Genomic DNA, 27,084 nt, shown 5'->3' with positions numbered 1-27,084 from the left:
CAATACAAAAATAATCCTTATGAAAGCCCTGAGTCCAACTGAGCAATATTACCCTCATTTTACAGTAGGGAATTGCAGATTTTTTTTTTTTCCATCTATAAGCAAATAAGAATCTGAAACATTTCCTATGAAAACACAATAAGCAGGTGTGGCCTGGGGCTTTGCTATCAGCTGTCGCCTTAAAACTCCGTGGAAACTTGGCCTTGAACCTGAATTCGTGAGCCTTTCAATGACGTCTAATGTTGAATTCTAGCTTTCTGTCAACATCAGGGAAAACTGATGACATTTAGGCAAAGACCCTAATTTGCACTGATGGAGCCAGGCTAGGATTTTGGAATGGAGGGAATTTCTCATGGTATTTGTGTAAATGACTGTTAACCTGCACTGCAACAGTGCATTGCAACAGTGCCTGGATCCTCCCGAAAGCGAATAATGACATGTCCTATCCAAGATCTGTATCTATGGATGGATTATATTGCACAGAACAAGGTAGCGTTATTATTATTATTTAATTCTTCTAACAATCACCAGAGCAGCTGAGCTACTCCCACAGCTGCATTAAATATCTCGACTAAAATATGCAATCCTTTTGTTATTTCATCTTCTGTGAGAAAAGTGGACTGTCTTGTTTCAACAGAAGATTTTAAGCTTATATTTCTTCATAAAAATGCTGCAAAATGCAGCTCATGAAATGTGCCTGGCTATTCCAGTTTTGTCCATATTCAGTATTGCAGCTGAGTGTATGGATACCTAAAGTAGTTCCAGACAAGATAGCTTGGATCCTGGAGCACGGGGCAAAACAGATTAATCTGCACCAAGGGGGGTAGACAGTCCACACAGAGCCTTAACAAGTTGCTTGTGGTACTGGGATGGATTTGGGTTAGAGGTGGCTTGAGTAGAGCTGACTCTAAGCAAAAGCCAAGCAGGCAGTTTTTCAAGGGCATTCACCGCTGGGACAAGAAAGATGCTGAGACAAGAAGCTTTCTGCCTAATTTTGCTGTGCCAGAGCCCTGGGAAGGGAATGGAAGCAAGGTGCAAGAGGAAGAGCTGCTCCTGCCTCCCACCACAGCTTCTTCACACCCAGTGGCCCAACCTAGGGGTGGGGGAAATTGCGGTGACGTGCTGGGGTAGGCTGGTGAGGACAAGTCCCCCCTTTCACAGCAGCAGGGTGCGTGCAGTGGTGCCTCCCGTGGCCTGGGGGGGAAGGTGGGGATGGCTGTGCGAGGCTGCTGCAGGCTCCTGGCCAAGCGCTGCTCTCCAGGACAGGTAGGCTGCAGAGGAGCTTCAGCAGGTGGAGTGATGTTTGGTCTCCTTGATCTCCTGGAGCCCCATCCTGGGGATACCAACAGAAATCTCGAACTCAGTCCAAGGTGAAAGCAGTGCCGTAGCCAACAGTGCCAAGAAGCGCTGCAGCACTTTGAAATGATAAAAGTTTCCTCAGCTTTGTGTGCAGACACATCGCTTTGCTGTCTGTCTGCCAAGAGGTGACAAAAGCATGAATTAAGCCGGGCCATTCACTGGCAGGAAGTCTCCTGGTCACCCTGCGAGGGGGGAGAGCTCCGGACCCTTCCTGTGGGTACTCGGCACTCCTGCGCTGCAGGCTGCGTTGGTCATCGCTGGCCCCGTTGTCCTGCAGAAGGTGCCAACCCCAATTTCTTCAAATTCTTCTTCCACTCATCAGCCTCTCCGCGCTTCCCCTAGGGGTCTGCTTCAGGCCTTCCCTCCTCATCCACGAGCAAACTCACGGTCATCACCAACCCAGCACCGTGCCTGGGGCAGGGCTGGGGCAAAAAGCGCGGGTGTTGCAGGCGGCGAGCTGGGGGCCAGGTGTGCGGGGCTGCCTCTGGGGATGTGGAAGGGGAGATGCAGGGATGAAAACTGGCGGAGCAGCACCCGCACCATCCCCTGCGAGTGTCCTGGCACAGCATGCGTGTTCCCTTAACGCCCGCAGCACGGTGCCACGGCTCCCACCCACGCCCCCTTCCCTCCCCACGCTCTGCGGGGGGCAGCGGGGGCTCGGCACGAAGCCTCTTCGCCCCCAGCCCCTTTTCCTTTCCTCGGGGGCCGCCGCAGCGCTAGGGCCGCGCCTCCTCCTCCCCCCGGAGCAACTCCAGGCTGGGAGCGCAGCTCGGGCCAGGAGGGGGAGCCCTGGTCCACGCGTGGCCGTGCCACCCGCCTCCTGCCGGCAGGACCCCGCCAGGTGCGGGAGGGACGCGGCGGGGACTTGGCCGGGGGCCCCCTGCCTCCCTCCCGGGGTCCCCCAGCCCGGCTGCTGCCGAGTGCCCCCCGCGGGCCGGGGGTGGGGGGGACCCGGAGCCTCCTCCTCGCCGGTGCAACGAGCGGAGGGGCGGGGCTGGAGAGCGCGGGCCGGGGAAGAGGAGGAGGAGGAGGAGAAGGAGGAGGAAGAGGGAGAAGAAGAAGAAGGAGAGAGCGCGGCGCGCGTGGGGCGCGCGTTCTTCGCGTGCCCAGGTGAGCCACGGTGATCGCGCGTGGGGCTGGGGACGGGGATGGGAATGGGACGGGGATGGGACGGGACGGGGATGGGAAAAGGGATGGGGATGGGAATGGGGACGGGAATGGGGATGGGAATGGGGATAGAGATGAGGATGGGGATAGAGAAGGGGATAGGGAAGTGAATAGGGATGGGGATGGGGATGGGACCCGAGGGTGCGGGCAGCGGGAGGGAGGCGCAGCCCTTCTGCGCGCCGGGACAGGAAGGGTGGCCCGGCACGGCTTGGCTCGGCTCGGCTCGGCTCGGGCCGGCCGTGAACTTCCCGTACTCGGAGGGAAAGTTTTGGGCGGAGGAGGCGGCTTCCAGCGTGATGCGGACGGTCGCGGCGCTCTGCCGGTAGCACCCCTGGCTCGGCCGGCCCGGCGGGGAAAATCACCCCTAAAAAAAATGAAAAAAGAAAGAAAAGAAAAAAAAAAAAGAAAAAGGCGGAAACACTCGGCTGCGGTCGGGAAGGCGCCGGGGAGCCCGAGGTCCCCGCACCGTGGGAACCGCCGGGAGGGACCCGCAGCTCTGCGCCCCCGGGCCGGGCTGGGGGACGGAGGCACGGGGACAAGGGGACAAGGGGAAGGGGAAGGTCCCTGCGGCGTGTGCTGCTGCCGGATTTGCACCTCGGCAGAGGACGCAGCCGATGCTGAGGGAGGCGTAAAGCCGAGCTGCGGGAGCCCCGCTGCCCGAAATGCGGAGCGGGTCGCTGGTGGCCCTCCTCTGCGCCAGGGGCGCTTGGATTATCCAGCGATGAACGCAACTTTAATTTTCGTCTGCATTGCAAACGCACCAGCCTGATACGCGCTCTCTCCGGTTAGAATGGAAGGGGGAGAGGAAAGGGGACAGATTCAAGCTGCGGCAGGAAAATAAAGTGGAAGGGACACGTCCGAGAAAGGCGCCTGCAAGTGACCAGGTGCTGGCGGCAGGTGTGTGCTGGGGTCAGCGTGTGCCCTTCTGCCAAGCGTTGTGGGAGGGGGTCTGGGTGGGAACAGGTCGGGTGGGGATGCTTTCCTGAAAGGGAAGGGGGGAAAGAAACGATCGGGGCTCCAGTTCTTCAGGTGGCCCTTTTCTGTGCCACTGTCACTTCCCCTCAGTGCAGCGGCAGTGCTTGTTCCTCAGGCTGCTTCCTCGGACTGTGTCTGCACGGTGTTCACATACCAGGATCCTGTTCGCAGGGCCTTCGGATGCTGCTGAAAACCAGATTATAAATACACTTTCACAGGCACACTCTCTCTTTCCATCCCAGCCTCTGCTTTGTGAATAGCTGGTTATAATGCATGGAAAAAAATAAAATCTGTTTTACGGATCTTCTTTTCTTATTAAGTACGTTTAGTTTTGTTGTCATAGGAAAGGGTTTTTATTCCTGGATTTGGGAGATTGCAGCAAGGTTCTTATCTTTCTTTTTTTAAAATATTTGCTATGTAATTAAAAAGTAGTATTTTCCTGATGCTCCATTTTTAACCGTGTCCTCCCTCGGATAAGCAGAGCTGTCACAGAACTTACAATTCCATACACAGAGAGATCGGAGTATTATTTATGAACTGTGCAGTGGAGAGTCCATATCTCATAACTTAGAGGGCCATTTATAACGGGTTGCTTTTGGCAACTCCAGAAGATTTACGTGCTGTATTGTGTTCCGTGCAGGAAGAGTCTCTCCTGCTTGCATGGAGAGAGCATCACTCGAGCCCAAGGACTTTCTGGTGGGAGCGCTCGTTGCCCAGATTTCTGCCCCCATTGCCTGCCTGGCCCTGGTGAGCAGGGAAGGGTGAGCTGAGAGGGTTAAGCTCTAAGACCTGATGTCCTCCTTACCTGTAAGTGCAGAGTGGTTCAAGTCACTCACAGCACCCTCTCCACAGGAGCCTTCTTTCCGTTTCTGGACGGTTCAAGTTGGAGGATAATGATGGGCTTGGAGAATAATGATGGGCTTGGAGAATAAGGCTGTGAGGACCTGGGGTGGTGGAAGCAGTAAGCTGGGAAGGTAGGAGCTGCTGCATGGAGGTGGAGCAGGGAGCTATGGGATGAGAGGTTAAGCTGCTAACACAGTGCCAGTGTGCAAGCAGAGGGCAGGTTTACATGCTTGCAGCCCTGTGACTTTCTTTCCGTGTTTCTGGGTATAGCTTGAGTTCAAAATGTCTGTATATTGCATGGGAAGAGCTGTGCTTGCTCAAGTCTGTCCATGCCTGGTCCCTCTGAGTGTCGGTGAAGGAAAGTTTGTGTCTGAATGTGTCTGGGCTCTCTCCTTCCAGATCTTTGGGGCTCTGTGCAGGTATCGTGCATCTGAGTCCTGCTGGTGTGCAACGGGGATGAGTGCTGCCAGGTCTGGGCTAGAGCAGGCTCATACCCTGGGCCAGATCACCCTGATGAGCTTGGATCGTGTAGGTGGGAGAGACTTCAGGGGGGTGGGTGAGCAGCATGGCAGGAGGTCAGATGATGCCTGGAAATGTGGAGGGATGGGGAATGCCTCCTCACTGGCCCTGGCGCTGTAATGTTGTGCTCAGAAATATGTGTATGGGAAGGAGAAGGTGGAGGGAGAGCTTGTCCCAGCTCTGTTCTTCCAAGGCCAGCATGTGCCAGATGCCAGCACCAAAAGAAGCATTTTGCTCCTGCAGAATAAGAGGCAAGACCATGCCTTTTTTTTTTTAAATTATTCTTTCTTCTTTCCTCTCACTTATTATGTTTAGATTTTTATGCTGGCTATTTTGGCAGGCACACGATTCATATGTCTTTTCCCATCTGTCCCGGGTTCCCCACTGTTGTCAAATGCCCTCCCTTTTCGGCAAGGCTCTGACTTGCAAAAACTTGCCATGGAGATGGCTACTGCAGCTGGCAGCATGGCCAAGGAGTGTCCTGGCTTGTCTCTCAGAGCACAGGTAGCATCAGCAAGGTGCACAGTTAGGAATATTACAGCCAGGATATGAACGTGTTCAGATAGCTGACAGCATCCATGCTGTCCGATCCTTCTTTTCATCATACAGCAACAGGGAATGCTTCGGGAATAAAAATAGATATATGGAAAAGCCTATATAAGCTGAAATCTGTGAACAGCGCCACGTTATCTGGGAACTGAAACTCTTTCTACGGCGGAGCTCGCAGTTCAGACGTCGCCTGCTCTCCTCCTTCCTCCCCAGCCTCTCTCTTGCCACAACGGATGGATTTTGGTGTCCCCACGAGCAGAGCCAGCATCGCTGTGCCCAGCAGGTGAGAGCTGGTGGCCTTCCAGCTGTGCAGGGTGGGCCAGCTGTGGTGCAGGAGGAAAGCAGAGCCCTCAGTTGTGTTTGCCACGCTTGAGCTGACTGCCTCGATGAAACCCTGCGGGCTGGGTGTAGCTCGGGGGCCGGTGGGTTTCCTTCCCCGCGCTGTTCGTTACCGCTTCGTTCTGCTCTGCCGGCAGCAGAACGGATGGCTGAGATTTGGTCGCTGTAAAACTAGAACAAAAGAGCTTCGTGTTCTGGGAGGTGTTTTAGGGTTTCTCCTCCCTCCTCTCCAATGCGTTTGCAAAGCAGAAGACTCATCTCATGTTTCTCACTGAAGTTTCGTTACATGTGGGACTTTTGCGTGCGACTGAGCCACGTGTACACAGAGTGCAAAAAGGAAACGGACTTGGGGAAATTAGTTCCAGAGGTGCCTACACCATTGGGATCTCTGAGGTAGTAAGTGCGCAGGCTGAGGTCCAAATTCCCAATGTAAAGCATAGAGAAATCCTGATATTTGTAGATTTAGAGTCTTATTTGATAGAAAATAAAATACAGGAACATGAATGTACGAGCACACGTATTTTGTTATAGGGTTCCTTACTAATAGTTGCTGGTAAAACAGGATTTCTGCTACGAACAAAGAATCATTTCTTCAGTCAGCCCCTTGTTCGTTTATCAGCTCTCAGTTTTATCAAGTGGGCTACCTCCCCAGGAATTCCTCTGACAAAGGGTTTCCCTGGGGTCTTGGAGATTATCCAATTACAGTTTTAACGAAATTGCAGCAAGGATAACTGGCTGAAGACAGAAGTCTGAGAGAGCATTAGGAAAAGAATAGGAAAGTGTAAGGGAGCCAGAGCTTCACTTTTGTGTATCAGTAAATTGGGGAGAATTATTCCCATCCTTACCTTTGGTGATGAGCAGAGCCAAGGTCCTGGTGTCGTGTGGACCTGCTTGCTTTCCTTCTTTCTTTCCTCCTGCTTCTTGCACTCCATATTTATAGGAAAACCTTACATTGATTCTCACGGAGTCCTTTTAGATTTACATGTGTTAAGAAAAAGGTGCTGCTAACCTAAAGGCTGTGTGTGTGGCAGTATGGGCAGACAATAAGAGATTGCTGTGGGTCCTGGGCTGAGTCAGGGGGTGGGAGGAGGCTTCTCCTGGGAGCAGAGACCCTTTACCCTGGAAATCCCACCTGGAGCAGGGTCTTCCAGAGCTACCAGCTCTTCTCAGCTCTCTCCAGGTGCTGGTAGGTGCCCGAGAAGGAGAACTGCGTGGTCCTGCACTCCCACCCCACATCCATCATGGCTGTGGGGATCCCCGAGCTGTCACGGGAGGGTGCCCAGTTGGTGCAGAGCTATTTGAGACTGCCTGCCATCGAGCTCCTTTACTCTTCTTTACCACTAACATCTCTAACATCTCGCTTACCACGGCTGGGCAAACCTTACTGTTTAACACTGTCAGCTTGGGGCTCTGCCTGGAGATACCCCACTAAGAGGTGGGTAATTGCCTTGGCAGGCAGCTCCACGGACAGTTTTGTGGTGCAGCTGGGAGGCAGCGAATCACACCCTCGCACAAATAATTTAGAATAGAAGTCTCTTCAGCTTGAGTAAGCAGAGGTGTTATCAGAATTAGAAGAGGACTTAAAAAAAAAACACAAACTTTTAATGCTTCTGTCTCTAACTAGAACTCTAACTAGAAAAGATGCTGTGTTTTTTTTTTTTTCTTCTTCCTCCCAGTTTTGCTTAATCCCTTTCATTACTGACATAAAAGTGTAATGGAATATCTTGGCTCTCTTAGGCCTGCTCCTGTCCACTCATGTGGTATTTTCAGATCTTCAGAGAATGTTTGTTATATATTCAGTGAACTTGTGTGTAAAAGCTTGCAAAGCTGTGACCTAGATGTTTATCCTTAGTGCTGACAGGATGCTGTGGAGCTGTTTAACTCTATATTTATAACAATTATGTTGCTTGGTGAGAAAGACGTAACACTTTCTTCTTAGAGGGAGTTTTTACTTATTTTTTGCCTTTTTCTGCCTGTTATTTGTGGTCGCAATTGCCTTTCTTTATATTTTACCTTTTGTCCTACATGTAAATAATGAGCTAATTACAGTTAATCTCAGAGCAAAGGAATGGGACTTTTAAAGAGTGAAAAATAATTCCCATCTGTTAGATCTGCAGTAGCATTTTGGGGTTTGCCTTCTACTCGGAAGGAAGCCAGAACTTATCTTGCTCAATTTCAAGTTTTCCTTGCAATATTTAAAATGGATTTTTAATCATTTGAAAAACAAACAGAAATGGAAATAGCTTTTCAAATTATGTTTGGCCATGTTCTTAACACATTGGCTGGTAAACCTGAACAGCTCTGTTGTACTCCTACTGAAATGAGTTGAAATCTCACTACCAAATTCTATAGAAACAAGTTTGAGGCTTTATTCTGGAAAGGCATTTATTTTTTATAGTCATGTATTGCATTTCTGTGTTTCCTGCCTGCTGGGGCTCCCAGTGCCCAGCCAAAGAGGACTTGTTCCAAGGGAACTGCTGCTTAAGTATTTACTATTTAAGACAGGCTCAAACCCAAGTTTTCTGTGGCGGGTATGTGGTACATTTATCCCCATCAGCTCCAGTGGCTGCTGAGCCTGGGAAATTAATCTATACTTTGCACTCATATGTCATCTTTCATCTCAGCATCTCTAAGCATTTTAGAGACATTAAGATGCAGAGCTGTGGTGCGAGGTGGGGAGAGGCTGTTATAAATGTGGCTAGGGAAACGGAGGCACAGATTTCAGGAGCCTCTACTAATGTCTTCAGTTCAGGGGACAGCCATTTGTACGCTGTTTGGTGCCTGATTATCAGGGAGGCACTACATCTTTTCATACACTACATGTGGTGATGGATGGCTCAGTAGTTTTCATGTAGATTAACCAGATACTCATACTGGTATGCTAAACTAGTGGACTGTTTAAAAACTTCGGCATTAGGAACTAACAGGAGCACAGCACAGCGGTGGAAGCCCAAAATTCTAGTCCCTTTTCTTTTTTCCTCAAGCAAGCCTTACTGCAAAAAGGCAAACTTCACCAAAAACCAGAATTAAAATAACCTCACCTCCATCCCACTGGGGTAACATCCAGGGCCCCACCTACGCACGTTGATCAGCAGTTTGTTGATTCAAAGCTCCAGGATCTGTAGAAAATACTTATTCTGAACAAGAAGGCTGTACAAATTCACTCTAATACAAGTAATTGGATTTGTTCTCCTGAGATATAGCTGCCTACCCCTCCCCACCCCTAAGTACAACTGTCTTCCAGCCCATGTTTACAAGGGGGATCCTGATAATGGGAGGAGGAGATACGTGTTGCCACCTAACACGATAATGGTGGCAGGCTGTGAGGGGCTAGTAGGGCACGCAACCTTTTCAAACAAGCACAGGTGTGCTGCACAATCCCAGAATGTGTCGCTCTAGCGAATCGTGCCCAGTACAACTGAGGCCCCATGGGTTGTCCTCCCTCCTCTTCCATCAAGCAAAACCGGTCACGGCCTCAGTGCATTTCTCTTTCGCCACCTCCCTGGTTCTGTCTAGCACTGCAGTGGGGACTTTAGGGAGACTCTGGATAATCTGGCTCCCTGGTAGGCTGCGCACACGCAGACACCCTGACCTGATGCTGCAGAGAAGGGAATGCTTTTCTCCAGGCTTGCAGTGCCCTCTTCTTCCATCACACAGAAGAGCTGCACCTTGACAGCAGCCTGGCATGCCAGTCCTATTGAATGGCCCAGACTGTGGCTACCCAGGTGGGCAACGTTTCCCCTCTATGAGCCTTTTTTCCTTGCCTACCAGGTGTGATGACTTTGTAGTTGTTGACAAGAAGTGTCAAAGAGTGAGGGGGAAGCTCAACCCAGCTTTCCAAGGGCACTCAGGAATTGCTTCCTTGTGGTGACAGACCAACCCAGGGCAGGGATCAGTGCAGCTTTGAGAATATTAAAGTACCCATTTCCTGGCATTAAGAGAGCTCAGAAAAGACAGTTTTGGAGACTTTTCAGTGTTTTAGCCCTTTGCAGCAGGGTTTTTAACACATAGTGGTATTTCCTCATGTCGCTGCTCCTTTAGAAATGTCAGCAGTGCTTATATTGCCTTTTGTTTGTCATTCAGCTGGAGAAATGAATTCATTGCCCTCGAGAGATCAATCATATTCTCCCCAAATAATTAATATTGATGACAATCACAGCTTACTGCTGCCTGCAGCTCCCTCTCGGCCTTCCCACCGTGTAGGTGCTGTGGTCACAGAGCAGACAGGAGAGCCTTGCAAGAGGTTGCTGGACTCGAACATTCAGGGTGCCATGGTTTGAAGGTTGGATGGTTTGAAGGCTGGGGTTGTTAAAGACAGAGCCCAAGCAAGTTCTCTGTGGGGACTGGCCCATCATAAGGCTAAATGCGATTAAATTAACCTGATTAAAAGAAGTGCCAGGTGTGGAAACCCCGTGTGGCCCAAATTTGAGAATGAAAATCTCAGTTGGCTTGCTTTAACCCTTGAATATCTTGCTCATCCCAGATAAATGGAGTCACCTGAGGAAAATCTTTCCTTATGCTGTAGGTAGAGTTAGAGACCAGCTCTTTACCCCTTAGCAGCAACGTGGGTAAGCCTGTCTGTAGCGTTGGAAACGTTGTAGTCTGCATTGGGGGGGGCAGGTTGTGGTAATTGCATAGTAAGAAGGTTGCTTAGAAGGGGAAGTGAGATATTGTGTTGTGCCTTGGGGTGCTGGGTGCTTGGGGTTTTTTGCCTGCTGTGGGAAACAAAAGGGGAAAGAGGCTGGAGCTGAGTAGCTATCCTGGGAACGTGGTCTGCAAGCACCTAGGGGTATAAAGGGAAGGAGGCAAAGTGAAAGAGCAGGTACGTACCTGGCAGGAAATGCTTGAACTTAAAGAGAGTGTTTTGTTTTTTTTTTGATGTTGAGCGCTTTTTACAGCTAGTGCTTAGCAGAGCTTGTGCAGTCCCTGTTGTGACGGGTGGGCTGTGCAAAGACACTGCTGTTCCCTGGCATTTGGTGCCAAGCACTTGCTGTTCTTAGAGGGAGATGCTGTTGAGAAAGCTGCTCTGGGTCTGAGAGCCCCAAGCTGCTCCTGTGAAAGACGGTAAGCCCAGCTGAGAGACCTGCCTGGGTCTGCATTGCGTTCTGGGTTTAGAGCCTTGGGCTGAGCAAGCTGGGTGAGCTGCTGGGTGCTCTACTGTGCAGTGTGGATGTGCTGCTGTATCCACGTGGAGCATGGAATAACCTCTCAGGGAAGGCAGTGGCATTGCCTACGTCTAAAAGCTATTAAAAAGGTTAAGGGGAAGAATATATAAACTAAATGCTCATTTTCAGTTGTCTGTAGATATTCCACAGGAGCTCACCAGTGCTCTTGAAGAGAGGGAGGAATCTCTTTCTGGATTCCTTAAGTTTCCCTAGGCCACATTGGTTGCAGATTTTTTTTTTATTTTTATTTTTCCTGTGCAAAGACTAGTTTGTCAGTTTATTTTCTGCTGGGGCAGCACACGGGTGTTTCTTGGAGCTCTTCTCTCACTATAACATTGCCATCCAAAATAGAAGCATTGTCTGGCTTCGCGGAAGGTCTCAGCTCTCTTTGAAGCTCTGTTGGAAGCTTTTCATTCCCTGGCTATTCAGACTTAAAAAATAGAAAATCTTGGCTGGATACCTTTTGCCTGAGCACAGAAGTGCTCTTGTAGATTGGTGTTTGAACTGTTTGGTGGCCAGCATGTATGCATTAGTAATCTGTGCCGTTTGATTTCATAGCCGTGGCTCAGCCTGTCCCTCTTCAGCCCACTCCACAGATCTCTCTGTAACAGTCAGCTGTTTATTTGTCCTGTCCAGGTGTGCATACATTTCTGAGAGATGCTGGATTATTGAACTAGTTTATTTTAAATGTATGAAATGCAATGTGCTCTGCCTGCTAAGCAGCTGCTGGAGTATAATCAGTGGCACCCTGGGCTCCAGCAGAGCAGTGTGTAGGATCTGTAGCACTTTTGCTTTGCCAAGCCCTGGGAGGACCCCACAAAAACTGAAAAGGAAAAGCGGCAATGCTGGCTTTCTCCAGATGTATCTTCAAGACCTCTGTTCTCCTCTCTGCCTGTCTGGGTCATTTTCCTTTTTTTTTTTCTTTGTGTGTGTGTAAATGGCCACTTCCTCTGAATTCTGCTTATTAGCTTTAAATATTTTGAGCTGAAAGGACTCCAGGAGATGCTATCTGAATGTCACTAATATATCACAAATTTCCTGCTTGGAAGTCACCTGTGTGACCCAAGCAGATGAGCATTGGTGGGGCCAAACCTTGCACCACCAGAAAGCTCCCAGAAATGACTTGCTATCAGGGAACCTCTTCCCAGTTTCCACTGAGCCTCTGAGCTCAAGGCTGCTCTCTGCTCACTGGAGCTTTTGGCCAGCCTTCGACAGGCACCTTGCTGCTGCAGTTTGCTTTGCTGTGTTGAAGCAGAAATAGCCTGGGAGTTGTTCCGTCCCCATTTCCCTGTGTGACCCCTAGGGTGATGCACCTGTGCATCTTGTTCATCCACAGGATGGTACGTTTACTGTCAAAAAAAAGCGGAAGAAAAAAATGTTTCTTGAGGTCAATATGTCTTGCCTCAAAGGATGTCCTTAAAACCAAGGTGGTGAAAGGATCGTGTCCTTTCAGGACAGCAGGGCTTTAGGATGACGTGCAGGAGGAAATGAAATCCTTCCTTCCTCCTGCTCTGATGCCCTTTGTGTAGGCAGGCTGGCTTTGGGCAGGGCAGTGAGCTCCAGCTTTCCCTTGGGTTGGCTGCCAAGCACTGGAGGCAGGCGCGTGGGACTCCTGTGAGGGCTCCCATGGGTCTGGCTTTCCCTTGGGATCTCAGGGGTGGCGTAGGATGCTGATGCCTAGCAGGCTGCAACTCTGCTAGCCTGGTGTCGTGACTGGGAGCTGTCAAGGAGCTTGTTGAGCTACTGACCAAGAAGATCGCTTCCAGGTCAGGTTTCATTGGCTTGTTTCATTATTATTATTATTTTTGGTTGGGTGGGGAGCAGTTGCTCAGTAGACCTGGGTGTAAAGCTGAGTGTGAGTGCTGTAGCTCCCAGTGCTTCCAGCGCTGGTGTAACGGAGACCAGCTCTGGCCAGAGAAGACAGAAGATGTTTTGTGCTAGCAGCAGGGGAGCTGTCTCACCAGGGCAGCTTTCCATCTGACTCCTACTAGTTTCCTTTGCTTCCCCTCTCCGCAAAAGCAAGTGTTTAATAGTTGCTATGATTTTAGCTGGTAGAGAAAGTTTGTCCGCCCAAATCTGTTTCCTTTGGTTTTGATGGCATATATTGCCTTTGTAATGGAAATGCTTTCAGCCTGCTCTGCTGTCAGGTGCGTAATTGCCTGGTGAGTTTCTGTGGATGGGAAAACTGGGGGGTGCAAGGGCTACAGGGACAACCACGGGTAATATGCAAAGCTTGTGGCAGAAGTGGGATTTCCGTGTCGGTCTTGCAGTCTCCGCACTGGATGCGTCACCCTAGATGTGCTGACTGGGTCACACTTGCTGCTCTTGTGCTCCTCCCTGACTGAGGGATGGGGCACAGCCTGCCAAAATGTGCCTGGCTTATGGAGCTGCTGCAAAACGGGCTCCCTGCACTTAGCAGAGATGCAAATATTTTTTTGAAGGAGAGTGTTTGGGACCCTTTGTTGGTCAGTGGGCCTGTGTTTGAAGTGATGTGACAAGGCTTGTCAGAGAGCAGGGAAAATGTGCTCGGCTGCTTGTGGTGGTCATTATCAAACCACTGTTGGTTTAATGTTGATGAATGTGCTGCTTCATCCTGGAGAGGGAAGGCTGGACTTTCAAAACCTGTCATCTGTCCTTCAACTCATGTCTCCAGGGGCTTCAGTGTAATGTTACATTGCTTGGGAGGGCTTTTTAAAGGGCTGGCAAACTCACTGCAGGAGTGGCTTTGCTTTGGGCAGGGACGAGAGTGGAAACCCTGACTCTATAGCAGAGGCTGGTGCTGCTCAGCACCCCAATGGCCTCGGGAGGAGAGGCAGGGGCAGCATGAGCTGTGCAAGTCCCAGCTAAGTGGCACTAAGGTTTATGCTGCAATAATCCCCCCTATTGTCTGACTTGGTCCTAAACGTACTGAAAAGCAAAAATGTTCCCTGGAGGGCTGAAAAGCCTTTTCCCACTCAGTGTTTTTCTCTTTCCATTACTTGTCTGCAGCTGCCTTTGCAGCGTACCCTTTGTCTACCTTTTAGGTTCTCTAAATTTGCTTTGATTGTACACGTAAGAAACACAGTAAATGTATCGAGCAGCCTTCTCCAGCACTGTGTGAGGATGCAGGGACCCTGGGCTCATGTGCACACAGTGACATGGGAGCAGAGGAGCCCTGCCCCTCTCCTGCATGCTGGCCCCACTATGCAGCACGGCACTGCACAGCCAACTTGACTGCCAGCAAAGGGAGTGGGGCTCTTGCTGATGCATGCTTTGAAGCCCTGGCAGCATCAGCCCAGAAGTTCGTTCCCTTACTGGTGCCCCAAAGAGCCACAAACCTATTTAGTTTAGAAGCAAAGCAACTCTGAAGCCGGCCTACTCTGTTTTTAGTTTGTCTTCCTTTGTTTTCCTATGTCAGTATCCCTCTTCTTAGAGCCAGTTCTGTACTCTCAAATCCTTTTGACTCAGAGGGGCTTGGGACAGAATTACATAATGAAAAATATGTAACACCATTCAAATGACCAGAGCAGTTTTATTTTTTCCCCTCTTCCCAACAACTGTTTTATTTTAAATGCCCTTTCAGCCAAAGCACTTAGTGACGATGTTTTGAAGGGTTCTTTTGTTCTGCGTACAGTAGTGTGACTTCAGTGAAAAGGAAAAAGGCTGTCAGATCTCTCTAGGTGCCTGTAGTTAGAAGGGACAAAGGCAGTTTCTTAAAATGTGGCATTGTTCTTTAGAATTAGCATGGTTGTCTTTAAGAATAAGTGTACAGTAGCTACTTTGAGAGCAGCTCTCTTCATTAATTGTTTGATATGTCTTCGTTTTTACAGTTGTTGGGAAAATGCAAGAGGCTTTGTGGGGTCTGTGCTGCTAAAGGCAATAGTGAACAATTCCTCACGTCTGTTTGGGAAAGGTGTTTTAACAAAATATGTTTTGTATGAAAATACCACGTGTTTTGGTGACATTGTCTGCTTTTAGTGAGTATCAAATACAAAACCAACCCTCTCCACCATCCTGGTTTTGAGAACAGGAGACCCCACCATGACCATGCTCCCCCTGCTCCTTTTCTTTCTTGCCCAGTGAAAGTTTGAAGAAGAAAGCACTCAGAAATGAAAAGAAAATAAATTCCTTAATAGAATTCTTAATGGCGATGATGAATTGTTTTCCCCAACTGCTCTATGAATTATTATTAACATGTTAATTTATGGAGGCATTAAGAACACTTCAGAGTATATTGGTCTCATGAGAAGTTCCTGGAGCGCTGAGGATGTATCTGAGCTCTCCAGCCTTCTTCTGGTTGCTTTGATTACCTGCTATCTAGCTGCTGTGTGATTTCTGAGCCGGTATGCTCCTCTGCTCACTGATTTATTCCTGGCTTCCATTAGGGTTTGCTTTTTGTGCAATTTGCCTGTGTGCCAGAGGTGAGGTCCGTGACCTCTTTGGGTGAATGCAGCTGGGGGAGCCCCACCAGTGCAGTTTGGGGTTTGCACTCCTTGACCTTTGGCTCCTCGGTTGCAGCCAGTGGTGCTGGTCTTGCAGGCAGTGATGCCAAATTGTGCAAGAAGTTACCCAGTCACTGCTGCAGTTGTCATGTACTGGTAAAATTACAACATGCTTTCCGGTGTCACGAAACAAAGAAGCAGGTTGCTGGAAAAGGCTGAGGAAAAATCCTTCTGTTCTTGGTAAGAGCGGGTGGGTTTTAGCGCTATGGCATTATGTTCTTACAGCATTACAAAACCCATCTTTTCTGTCTGCATGAAAGTGGGTGCAATGCTCTTTTCCCGATGTCATGGGCAGAATCACGTTGTGCTTCTGGGGATAAATGACCACACCGCGTGACCACAGGGCTGTTCTGTGAACACCTTTCTCTTTGGAGTACATCACAGCTTTTTGGGCCATGTAAGTAAAGCATCACAGTTCTAGCAGCATTGGGGGGCGTGTCTTTCAGCTTTTAAATGCTGGGGTGGTCAGGCCATGGAGGAGCTTGTGTCTGTTCTCCTCAGCCAGCCTGTGGTTCAGTGCCTTGTGGATTTCATAAAGTGTCAGAGCAGCCAGGGCTGAGGTGAAATGATTCCCATTCCAGTAATGGAGAAATTGCTGTAATCTGACAAGCTCTGTGTCTGTCTGTCTCCACTGATAAAATCTCTGGAGAGCCTGGAATGAACCAGAGGTAAATCAAGCTGTGCAGGGCTTCTGACTTCATAGCTAGGTAGAAAAAGAAATGAGAATTTCCATCCTAGTAGGCAGGACCTGGGAATTCTAGATACCTTGCTCATGGGAACAGAGACCTAGTGGCTCTGAGACCGCTGAAAGGAATGTGTTCTTACAGGCAGTTAATGGATGTAAATATTAGCTCACTGCAGAGTTTATGTATCACTGAGCGAAATGTAGTAGTTTATTTTGGCCTTGGGCCACATGAATGGCCTTGCTGTAAAGGAGAGAAACTCATCCAAAGTCAGTAGTTGCTCCTGTTTGCCTGGTCAGGACTGAATTCAGTCTGATTTGTGCAAAACACAGGAGAGAATCAGAGGAAAATAAGGGTGAATTGGGACATGCTGTGCTCTTATCTAATGGCAAATGGAGAGGGAGTTGTGAGGAATCTTTATTATGGAAATGATCCCCTGCTGTTTATATGCCCTCTGTTCCAGCATCTGAATCCCCAGAAGCTCTTAAATTCCTGCCAAAGGTGCAACACACTGGTTCTTTCTCACCAAGCTGATGGTGCGAAGATGTTTCAACTGTTCTTGATCATTTCCAAAGGGTGGATGTACTTAATCGTGTTTCTTCCCCATGGAGGCTTCCTGTGGGACATTAGAGGTGGTTATATATGGTCATAGCGGAGGGTTTGGGTAGTGGCTGCCCTGTCAATTTGGGTGACAGAGGTAGGGGATGACCAGCTGCCTCAGCTGGACCTCAGGGAATAAAACTGAGCAGCTGCCCGCGGGTTTCTGAAGGGCTCCTGGCTTCCAGGGCAGCCAGGTGCATGGGCTGTGCGGGGAAGAGCAGGCTTGCTCCAGATTCCCTTTGTCTCTTAGAGATGAGCCTGATGTAGGGAAAGCATTGTACAAAGGCATTTCAAATCCAAGCATTGAAAAAGAAGGATTAAATATCTGCTGCTGGATTTCAAGTAGTTCACACATCCCATTCTTGTTAATACCTGCAATCTGTGCAATCTTAGCTGCTCTCTGCTTGTGCCTGAAGACCTTCAGCATAATGTGTGTATTATGGAGAGGCTTCTGAGGGATGTGTCGAAGGGAGCCCTGCGGCTTCTCTCCCTGCCTTTGCAGCGCACCCTGATGGAACAGGCTACCGTGTCACCTCAGGAGCATGCTCCTGGCAGTGTCACCATGTTCATTACTGCATCTGCCTGGCAGGGCTGAGCTGCTTTGAGGTTCATCCTTTTTAACAATCTCTTCTCCCTCTGTGCTCCGATAGCACCCAGGAATCTCACGTGCAACCTTTGCTCCATTAACGAGAGTGCCTGGTAAATGTCAGCTTTCATGACTAGCAGCTCCTAAGTTGTGTCCTGGAAAACCTAGAAATACAGGGAAATTAAATCTAGTGAGTGAGCAGCTCTCAGAGCAAGCCAAACACCAGAGCACGTGGCAAGTGAAACTGGCAGCATTTGTTCATCTCAAATTACAGGAAACTGTGCTCCGTAGCAGGAGCTGAGAAGCCTGGGATTGTTTTCTGCCTGCCTTAGGAAGTACAAAGGTTTGTTTGGATCACTTCTGAAGTGTGCACGAGTCTGGGACTTGTTGTCCTGTGTGGGGAGGGCTTGGCGGTGTGGCTGGCCTGTAGGGCCACAGCAGTGTGCAGGCCCTGTGGAGTTGCTCTGCATGGGCCTTTGTTGTGCTCAGCTGTCAGGCTTGTGTTTGGTGCAAATGTGCTTCAGCACTCTTTTTTTCTGAAAAACAAGCATGTGCGCTGGCAGAATGGCTCCTGAAATATTGAGGTCCTTTGCTGAAACCTCAAAGTTCGGGATTTCTCCCCTGCTGTATGTGACAGGCAAGTAGCTTCCTTATTCCTTGTGCGCGTGGTTATCGTCTGTTCCAGTGATTGAGTCAGTAAGCTTGGCTGTCCTCTTCTGAGCTGTCACCTCCTAGGCTGGGAGAGCTCCTGCAGGCAGGACAACACTGTCATGCAGATAGATGCTCTTCTTAGAGTATGTTAATGAAAAACATATATATACAAGAACTAAAGGATCTGTGGGTGGGCAAAGGATCTGTGGGAATAAACACATGCTCAGTTTTCTTAAAAAGTAAAAAATGCCTGCAGCAATGAAATGTTATGGAATAACCAGAACCCCTTGGTGTACTGTGTTGGCAGGATGAAGATGGTCTGTGCCCTGCTGGTGACACTGTGGCTGTGCATGGTCCCCTTCTGCAGCAGCTCTGGTAAGTGCCTGCTTATCGCAGGAATTACTCAGCTGAGGGTGGCAGAAGAAAACTGACTTTCAGTCATTTTAGGTGTTTGTGTGTATCCTGGATGAAATGGACATGTGTAAAATGCTTTGTGCGTTTTGCCAATGCTGGTTGTCTGTAGGGGTTGTGTAGTGCTCACACACAGTGGCTACGAGCATGTCGTGAACGGGTACGTAAGCAACCTGATAGTGGAAACCACCGTCTCTGACTAAAAGCATTTTGCAAATTCAAGCCCCCTGCTTGGTCAGCATTGTTATTCCCCTTCTGCAAGGGATGAAACCAGGGCTCAGCATGTGGCAGCAACTTGTCGTGGAGTTGCAGGCAGGACATGGGCTTGAAATCTATTTCTGCTTGGTTCCGGAAGGGACTGAAATTCTGGCTCTCGGCTTCTGACTCATGCCTCAGCACCGCAAGGGGAGAGGGGAACTTCTCGGGTAAGAGGAGCTCTTGCAGCCATTTCACTGAGTCACTTTCCTGACAGGAAATATGCTGTCATGCTCACGGCTCCCCTGGCACGCAGTCAGCCAGGCTCTGGTGAAGAGGCAGATTGTGTGCGTCTCAGCTCTGGACTTCCTATTTGGGGGTGGAAGGAGACAGCATGATTTGCAGAAGGCAAGGGGGAGGGAGGAAAGAACAGGCAGTGGCTTTGAGGGGACAGCATTCAGAAATGAACCCTGGAGATTTAGTAAACTGCCCGCCCCCCCCCCCCCCCCCCCCCCCAAAGCGCTTGCCTCTCTGCAATGCTGGCAAATAAACAGCAAAGGAGAAGGAATACACGGCCCAGGTCTCTTCTGCTACTTCCCACGTGTTAGGAGTGCCTGGAGAAGAGGGACCCAGCCGTGCAGATCCACTGCTCTCAGGGAAAATCCCTGCTTGCGTGGATTTTTGGACCTGCCATTCTGTTGCCACTGACATGACGTCCTTCTGCTGTCACAGCAGCATGGTGACCTCCCCGGGCAGTCACTGCAGGGTGTTGGGAGCTGGGTTTGACATGGTGGGGACTGCCCAGGAAATGTGGCAGCAGCTCTGAAGGCCCAGAGAGTGAGTCTGGCATTTGGGTTACACAGGCTTGTGCCAAGTGGTCTGACAGGGCCCTCCCTGCTTTTCTGTGAAGTGTTCAGTGCTTTTTAAATATTCCTCCTAAGGTTTTCTGTACAGTATAGTTAGAGCCATTGTAGAGTGTTACAGGAAGATAAATGTCAAAGGGTGATGTATGGGACATATGATCACTTGAAACATTCCTTCAGCAAAGCTGCTATAGTGTATGCATTTAATTTTCTGGATGTCTGTGGATGGCAGACCCACTGTTCAGTGCAGAACTCCTTTTTGTTTTGTGTATGCCGTAAGCCAGTTTGGCTGTCAGAACATCTACTGTCCTTGCTAATGGGCTTTCATGGCTGTTTGTATTTGGATGGAGGGGCAGCCGCCTGTGCAACCCTCTGCTATGCTGTGTGGTTTCCTGTGGCTGGCACCGAAAGGCAGCTAAAGCCCGTTTCACCCCAGCAAAGCCATAAATAGTCTAGTGTGGGAGACCGGAAACACTCTGGTAATGGTACAGTGTTTGGGCTGTCTAATTTCTTCCCAAACTGCAGAAGTTGGGGAGGGAACTCGGAAAGGTTGGATGTGGCCTGCAGCTGCCCCAGTGCTCTCCTGACACCAAGCAGGTCCATGCAGGTGTGGGCCTTGCACCATGGCGCCCGGCTCCTGGGATATTTAAGGTGCATTCAGCTGAAGGTTTTTCATTTGCCTTGGAGCTCAGTTTCACAGGACATTGTGTGGATGAGAGCTGGCTCTATGTGTGGGTATGAACTGTTTGCCTGGGCACCTCTGCTGGCTCAATTAGCATGGAGATGAGCCCCAGCTAACAAGGTGGGTTGGGTTTGTGTCAGGGCATGGTCTGCTTGGGGGGGACAGAAGGGGAGGTGATGAGTGGAAGGAGCAGGCTGGTGAAGGTAGCTACACAGTGTGGGGTAGAAATGGGCCTGGGGAAGGGAAAGGATTTGTCATTTCAGCTGGATGCCTGAGTCTATTACTTGTTCATGCTGTGCACATGGGCGAATATCTTCTGGTCTTGAAAGTATCTATAATCTGCAGTGCCTGGGTTTGAATTCCTAACATGTGACCTCAGGGACATTGTTTGCAATGGTATTCAGGGTCTTCTGCTTTCCCTTGTCTCAGCTAAGCTATCCTTAAGATGGAAATAAGGCTTAGGTCTCTACTTGTGTTGTAGGATGCTTAATGAACCCAAATGTTTTGATAGTCAGAAAAAAGACAGCAAAAACCAATCAATCTAGTTTCAGTCTTCTAATGACTTCGTTAACAACACTGGGGTGATGTAGATACGCAGTGGTTTAAGAGATGAAAAACCAGTCTAAGACCATAACAGTCAGTATGAATACAAAATAATGTTATCCCTTTGTCTCCAAACAAAGCTGGCCTATGTTAGATACCGACTTAACAGGTAGCAGCAGTCCATAGATAATCCTTCGGTGCCAGGAGGCACTGTGCTTGTGTAAGAAACTCCTCCGAGAGCTGCTCTGGGGGTATTGGACAGGCTGTGTGGTAGGGTGAGCCCAGCATGGGCTCATATCCTGCATGGATTTACGCCTGCAGCTGTGGCTGTAGGGCAGCCAGGAGCCCTGGTCTGGCCTGGGAGGTCAGAGCTGCCTCCTGCACTACCTCTTGAGTGCTAGTCTGCACCCTGTGTCTCCCTGCTCTCTGCAGAGATGCAGAGTAGTTACTTGTGGCCAGGGGAAATCTGTGGATTAATAAATTACTGTCTGTAAAACACTTTGAAGATGGAAAGCCCTGCACAGCTCCTCAGGATTATTACTGTATCGCTCTTATTCTACTGATGGGGTTCCAGTGGCCTTATTTTCCTTATGATTTGTGACAGCCCCAGAAGCTGAGAAGCTTATTTTAGTGTGTAAAGTCAAAAGAAAAATAGATTAAACTGCATTATTGTCTTCTAAAGAGACTAAATCCCTCCCCCACCATCTTCTCCTGGGATTTCCTGACTTCCTCCTACTCTTCCCATCTCAGCTTCTTGCTGTCCTAATTTAGGACATAATTTTATAACCACCAATACCAGTCTGAGTTACTGCAGTTGTAGAAGTTTATGGCACTTGGAGGGCATGAAATTGAGGGTGTTGAGGGTGTGGCCCTGAAGTAGAGACAAAACTTGCAGGATGCAGCTACCCAGGGTGTCTGCATGTAACTGCAGCCTTCAGCCTCGCTCCATGTCAGCCAGAATCATGCCTGGCAAGGAGAGAGGAACAGTGTTTGCTTCTTCTTGGCCACAGAGAGGCCGAGAGGGGTGAACTTCGTACAGATGTGAATGCAAGGTGACCCTTCTGCACAGAAATGCAGAAACACGTGGAAGAAAGCTCGTTTTGGGAATGTCACTGTTACAGCATTAGATGGTCACTTCTGCAGTCGCAGTGCAGAATCTTTTGCTGTATTTTAAGAAAGATGGGATACAACCAAGATCCTGGCTCAGTGCAGTAATGAGGCTGCACAGGTTTAATTCTGCAAGACCACAGCAGGGCCAGGAGTTCAGCCTGGACCTTGATCTGACCGGATGTCCCGGGTGTGTGGAAGAGTCCCTGCCAGCTTGAGCATGGTTTTATCACGGTATGAATCAGGCGAACCACCTCTGCCTTTCGTACAGATAATATTGCAACAGGCTGTTCTGTTTTCTTTCTCTCTCTCTTCCTCCTGTGTTGCTCTACTTTGCTTCATGCGGCAATTTCCTCAATGAAGTGGGATGGAAAGTAGCTATTTGCTCCTTTTCTCCTTCAGGCTTCGAAGCAGTTCATACCCCTACCTTTATCATTTTGATCTCATGGTGTTTTTTTTAACCTTAAGGAAAACATGTCAAGCTTGCTAGAGAAAACTGAACACTTTTTTGGTGCCTGGTTGCTGGAGGTAACCAAAACACTCTGTGTCACATTCAGTAAATACAGCTTTAATCACAGATAGCGATTGAAGGCACAGAGCTCACTGTGGAGGAGTCTTAAGACGAACAACAACCACCCCTCTCCTCGTTACAGACTGTGCCTGATCAGTAAGGAGGCTCCGAGCCGAGAGCTATGGGCTCCATTACAGATTGATCATTTTTGGATGTCATGCTCTGGCTGCTTCCTCTGAAGTCCTGGCTTATGCTGAAGTCAACAGAAGTTCACACAGCTTGTTTTTCATGAAGCTGTTTGAACTAGACTTGCAGGACCTAAAGTTTATCAACTGCATTGTATAAGTGCTTCTGGAAACACTGAATCTCTTTCCGCCTTCCTTTCTTGTCCGTTCCATGTATTGAAATGATAAGCATTCAGAGGGAGATGCTGCTCTGTCAGCAGCGTCCCGTGGAGATGCTTTCACAGCAGCACTGCAGCTCAGCAGTGTGGCAGAAGGAGCCCTGGGAGAAGCGTGAAGCCCCATTGCTGGTGCCATTGCAGGAGGATCGAACGCACGGGGCTGGGCTGCACGCTGTGCCTCGCAGCTGATCGCAGGAAGGTTTGTGCCAGCACCACTTTCGCTTATGTTGGAGAGGCTGGGGGAAGGAGGCAGTGAGGTTATAACAGGCTCTTTTTGATGTGTTCACACTGGAAATCAGATTATAAACTCCTGCGGAGTTCATGCAGCTTCTAGGCTGAGCCTCCAAGGTGGTGCTGAGCTCCTTCCAATTTCCAGACCCTCTGACCAACATCTCTGCTTTGGAGATGGTGGGAACGAATGCTGAAAGCTATCTGATCTTGGCTGGGGCTACCCGAGTCCTCTAATACCCACTGATTTCAGCACGTTTGGATCTGCTTCTTCTCCCAGCACAGGGAGATACTCTCACTCACTCTGCTCGGTGCCGCCCTTCCTCCGTTGTGTGCGTGGTCAGATGGGGCACAAGCCAAGTGGGAGATGCTCTCCTGCTATGCTGCCTCATTTCTCAGCTGCTGAACAAAACATGCTGTAGTGGAGCATGCTGTGCCACACTCCTATGCAGGATGCACGTGTGAAAGCAAAACCCCAGACCTAGTGGAAGTGTGGGCGCTCCTGGCACCCGTGTGAATAGAAAGCGCACCCACGCGTGGCGGCTGACCACAGCTGGTGCCTCCTTTACTCCGAGAGCAGCTCCGCTATTCAGCCTGGCTTCCTCTGCTTCCCACTCGCTGGCAAACTGCTGTGCGCTTGAAAGAGGGTAGGGGGAATTTTTTTGAAGGTGGTAGTGATTAATTCAGTCTTAATTGCTTTCCTGGACCAGCTTTCTGCCTTATTGATGCCCGTATCAAGCTAACCATTGGTTTGACTGCCCTCTACGCAGGGAGATGGACTCAGCTCAGCTTTGCCTTAAGATAATGCAGAAGAAAGTAGGAAGACGGTGCAGCCCCATTTGGTACTACAGGTGGCACGGAGTGGGGAAGAGCATCACTCAAATGTCAGCACAGCCCCTCTCTGCATGTGGGTTGGGCCCCCTCCTAGGGATTAGAGACGACTACGAAGGACACATCAATTTGGCAAGTGGCAGGATGATTTGTGCCGGTGTGATGGATGGCCTGTCACAAGAGTGGCTCTATATTTCTTCGCAGAAATTTTAGCTAGTGGAAGGCTTTTGTTTGTAGCCCCAGGGGAGAGACAGAGAGATGGGGTGGAAGCAGGGTGGAGCTGGTGGTTTAGTGGTGGAGATTTTTTTTCTTTAAATTTTCTTTAAATGGAGGTACCATGAGTATACTTAAAATGACTGCATAGGACTGCCAAACAGGAGGGAGAAAAAAGGGCATTGCACTTCTTGATGTGGCCTTGCTCTCTTATTTTTAATCTGTGGGTTCTGCAGTTTGTCTCCCCTTGAAAATCCAAATAATTGCACCAATTTTATCTCATTTTGACTGTGTGGGTGCTTCTAATAGGTGCCGCAGACGCATCTTGAAGGGAGCGTTTCAGTTGGGTGTACTCAGTGTTCAGTTCCCTAGGGGGTAAATCAGTGCGGTAAATTAAAGGTTGGGAAAGGTTTCCAGAACCGTCTGTTTTTCACCTCTGCAGCTAAGCAACATCACTATTTTTTCTCTCCTTTCATTTTCTGCTTTGCGTCTGGAGAAGCCACTTTCTTCAGCTTTGGCTTCTGAGGAGCAGTCTGCTTTGGGATGCCTGATGTTGAAGGGTGTTGCAGCACCAGATTTTGAAATGGGGCAGATCAGGCTGTTTCTGTAACAGAAGAGCTTGCTGTCCCTAGTACAACAGTAGATATTCCCATGAACGGGGACTGCAACATACAGGCCAAGCAAGGAAAACACTTGGAATTAACTTTGCTGGTTCACCTACGTGTGCAAGCTACTTCTCAGTGTGTGTCAGGGCAGAGCTGTAGTGCAGCAGCCTGCTCATGTATTTATCTCGAGGCACGTGAAGCATCTGTACCACAGCCTTTCTGCCTGTACTTTCTTTTCCTGTGCTGGAGGTGTGTTTTTCTACCATGCAGCCTCCCTCCATTCCACTTCTGGTGCTCTCTGGGACCTGTGAAGCTCTGGGGCCTTTAGGTGGATCAACCCCTGCTGGCAGAGTTTGGTGTCAATGCAGCGAATATATTTAAAAATATACGTCTTCCTTACCTCTTTATCTGTGTTGTCTGTCAGGGAAGGCGTTATGGGTCATAGATTGCTTTGCTGCATGGTTGCAGAGTACTCAGCATAAGGGGGTCAGTTGAACCATGAGTAGTAATAAGAAAAGGGGGGGCTGCTTTCACATGTTCTGCAGAGGCATTTCTGGGAAGATGCATTTGTGAGATAGTGGATTTTTCATAGGATTTTCTCTCCATCTGTTATGGGTATAGTGCTGTTTGCTGCAGTGTGGAAGGGACTGTGGTGTTGCATATAGCTCCCCTAGCTTCACTGGGTTTCCATTTGTCAAGGGAAGCCCCAAATTCAGAGTATGAATTCTGATCCCACTTGTCACTGCAGTGGCAAGCACAACCTGCAGGCTAAAGCCACACGTCTGCTGCTGTGATCTGTGTAGCAGCTTGCTATTGGCTTGGTTACGTGCTGCACTTGGGGTTGAGCTTGGAGGGTGCAGGACACCTGAACATGACCTGACACGGGCAGCCTTAGGGTGTGTTGGCATTCCTGAAGTCATGTGAACTGGCCAGCTCCATGACAAAATCTCCAGGTGCTGCTCTTACAGTGCAGAACAGCCTCTCTTCCTCCCCCAGCTAAGAAAGCAAGGCCCATACAATGATGTATTTTTTCCCCCTCTGGATTACTCAAAAGCAATATATTTATTTTCAATTACTCATTCAGGTAGAACGGGTAAGTAGCTTTACAATGCTGATTTATGAGCTCTTGCAAAATGCAAGACCTGCTCATGATTGCAAAATTCATTGATCTTGACTCCAAGAATTTCAATACAGTAATTTTTTTATATAGTTTTCTTTCTCTCCAGTCCTGCTATTTGAAGTAATAAGGATAATTTTCCTTTTCACAGCCCAAGAGGACACTGCAAAGTCAGGTGCAGGGAAGAGAACCTGGGTGTCCTGATGTACAGGCACAGGTCTGCTTTGAGACCTCGCCCCTTTCAGAGGGGAAGGCTTTCTTTATGAAAACAAATGCCCCTCACGTGAATGGTAATGAGATCTTCATCATGCAATTAGAGCCAGGCACTGGCAGGCTCATTTGTCTTGTTTTTGACTACATGGAAACTTGACCTAATGCAGTAGCCTGACCAGCATGAACCAGCATGCTGGTTCCAGTTGGCCTCCACCATGGTGGTGCTGGGTGACTCTGCACCTTCTCATGGTGTGAGATGCCTGGTAGTGATTTTGGTCTTTCAGAATGAGCCTTGCCACTGGCTGCAATAGCAGTGGTACAGGCTGATGCCGAGTAGTTCTGCAAGAAGTATCTGTATGTCTGAGATGATGAGCTATGGCATTCCCCATGGTTCGGGTTTTGTTTTCCTAAAACTTGGACTCTTGTTAGCCTCACCACCTCCTCCCAGCCCATTTCACTCTGTCCAGAAGTAGCGCTCCATCGCATGGGAGTTTGCCATGCTGTAGCAGCTGTGCAGTTTGTATTTACAGTTACGTATAAAACAGCCAGAAAGCATTTCTATTATTATTGGCCCCAATTCTGCCTCCCCATGACTAAACACTGCTGAGCCACATGAGTTAGCATTGCTGCCTTAAAGCACTGTGGGCCTGTCTTCTCAAAGGTTTCTCTTTGCTTTTTTTAATTAAGTATGAATTTGGGGCCAAGCTACATTCTACTGTCTGTTTAAGGAAGACAAAATGCCAGAAAGCCTGCTTTGGGCCTGTGAAGTCAGTTCAGAAGAATTGGGCTCAAAGAGCATATTGTATTCTGTTTTTCCTTTCTGTCCAAGTTCTTCTAATATCTGCAAACTAGAGAAGCTTTGCAGTGCTGTCTCTGGGGTGGCTGTGATGCCTCTCCTGGGGCAGCTGCAGACAGCAACCCCTTTTCTGTAGGACTCATTTAGGGCTCTGAGACATCAGGCTGCCCTAGCTAATGCCTCGCAGCAGCTGCAGGGGTGTGCTGGGAAGTGTGCTGTGCCACCTCTGCCCTGTCAGCATGGGGACTTGGGAAGTGCAGGTTGTTCCCAGGTTAGCTGGCACCCTGCTTTGCTTGCACCCCATCCCTTTGTGATGGGGCATCCTTGTGGGTGGGAGGAGTAGGGTGGGAAGGAGCTCTTAGAAGATAAATGGGTGCTGAGCATGCTGTTTGTCTTGATCCTGTTCACTAGAAGCAATTTAAAAAAAATAAAAAATCATTGAACAGCTT

The 27,084-nt window shown here is 49.1% G+C and overlaps 1 protein-coding gene and 1 long non-coding RNA gene across 16 annotated transcripts in view; one reads left to right on the top strand and one right to left on the bottom strand.

Annotated features, from left to right (window-relative positions):
- The first annotated feature begins 2,189 nt into the window (after positions 1 to 2,189).
- LOC121074575 (interleukin 1 receptor accessory protein) overlaps positions 2,190 to 27,084 on the top strand; it is a 45,756-nt gene continuing 20,861 nt past the window's right edge. For 2 of the 15 annotated variants that reach the window (XM_040566859.1, XM_040566874.1), the window contains exons 1-2: positions 2,209 to 2,469; positions 18,225 to 18,292. In XM_040566859.1, the coding sequence (XP_040422793.1) occupies positions 18,226 to 18,292 (67 nt within the window). In that variant the 5' untranslated portion in view covers positions 2,209 to 2,469; position 18,225. Of the gene's footprint in view, positions 2,470 to 3,315; positions 3,424 to 10,206; positions 10,320 to 10,412; positions 10,816 to 12,437; positions 12,683 to 17,541; positions 17,904 to 18,224; positions 18,293 to 27,084 lie in introns of those variants that run through there. The other 13 variants (XM_040566867.1, XM_040566873.1, XM_040566869.1 and 10 more) reach the window with 13 other exon arrangements.
- LOC121074577 lies at positions 2,591 to 9,841 on the bottom strand. Its single transcript, XR_005822416.1, has 3 exons — positions 9,344 to 9,841; positions 8,793 to 8,870; positions 2,591 to 5,922 (listed from the first exon to the last, which is right to left on the bottom strand). It is a non-coding gene; the product is annotated as an uncharacterized LOC121074577 (long non-coding RNA).

The sequence above is a fragment of the Cygnus olor genome, chromosome 9 (genome assembly GCF_009769625.2).
Source record: "Cygnus olor isolate bCygOlo1 chromosome 9, bCygOlo1.pri.v2, whole genome shotgun sequence".
NCBI classification, from domain to species: domain Eukaryota; kingdom Metazoa; phylum Chordata; class Aves; order Anseriformes; family Anatidae; genus Cygnus; species Cygnus olor.
The sequence above is the reverse complement of the archived record's forward strand: the minus strand, read 5'-3'. Positions and strand labels throughout refer to the sequence as shown.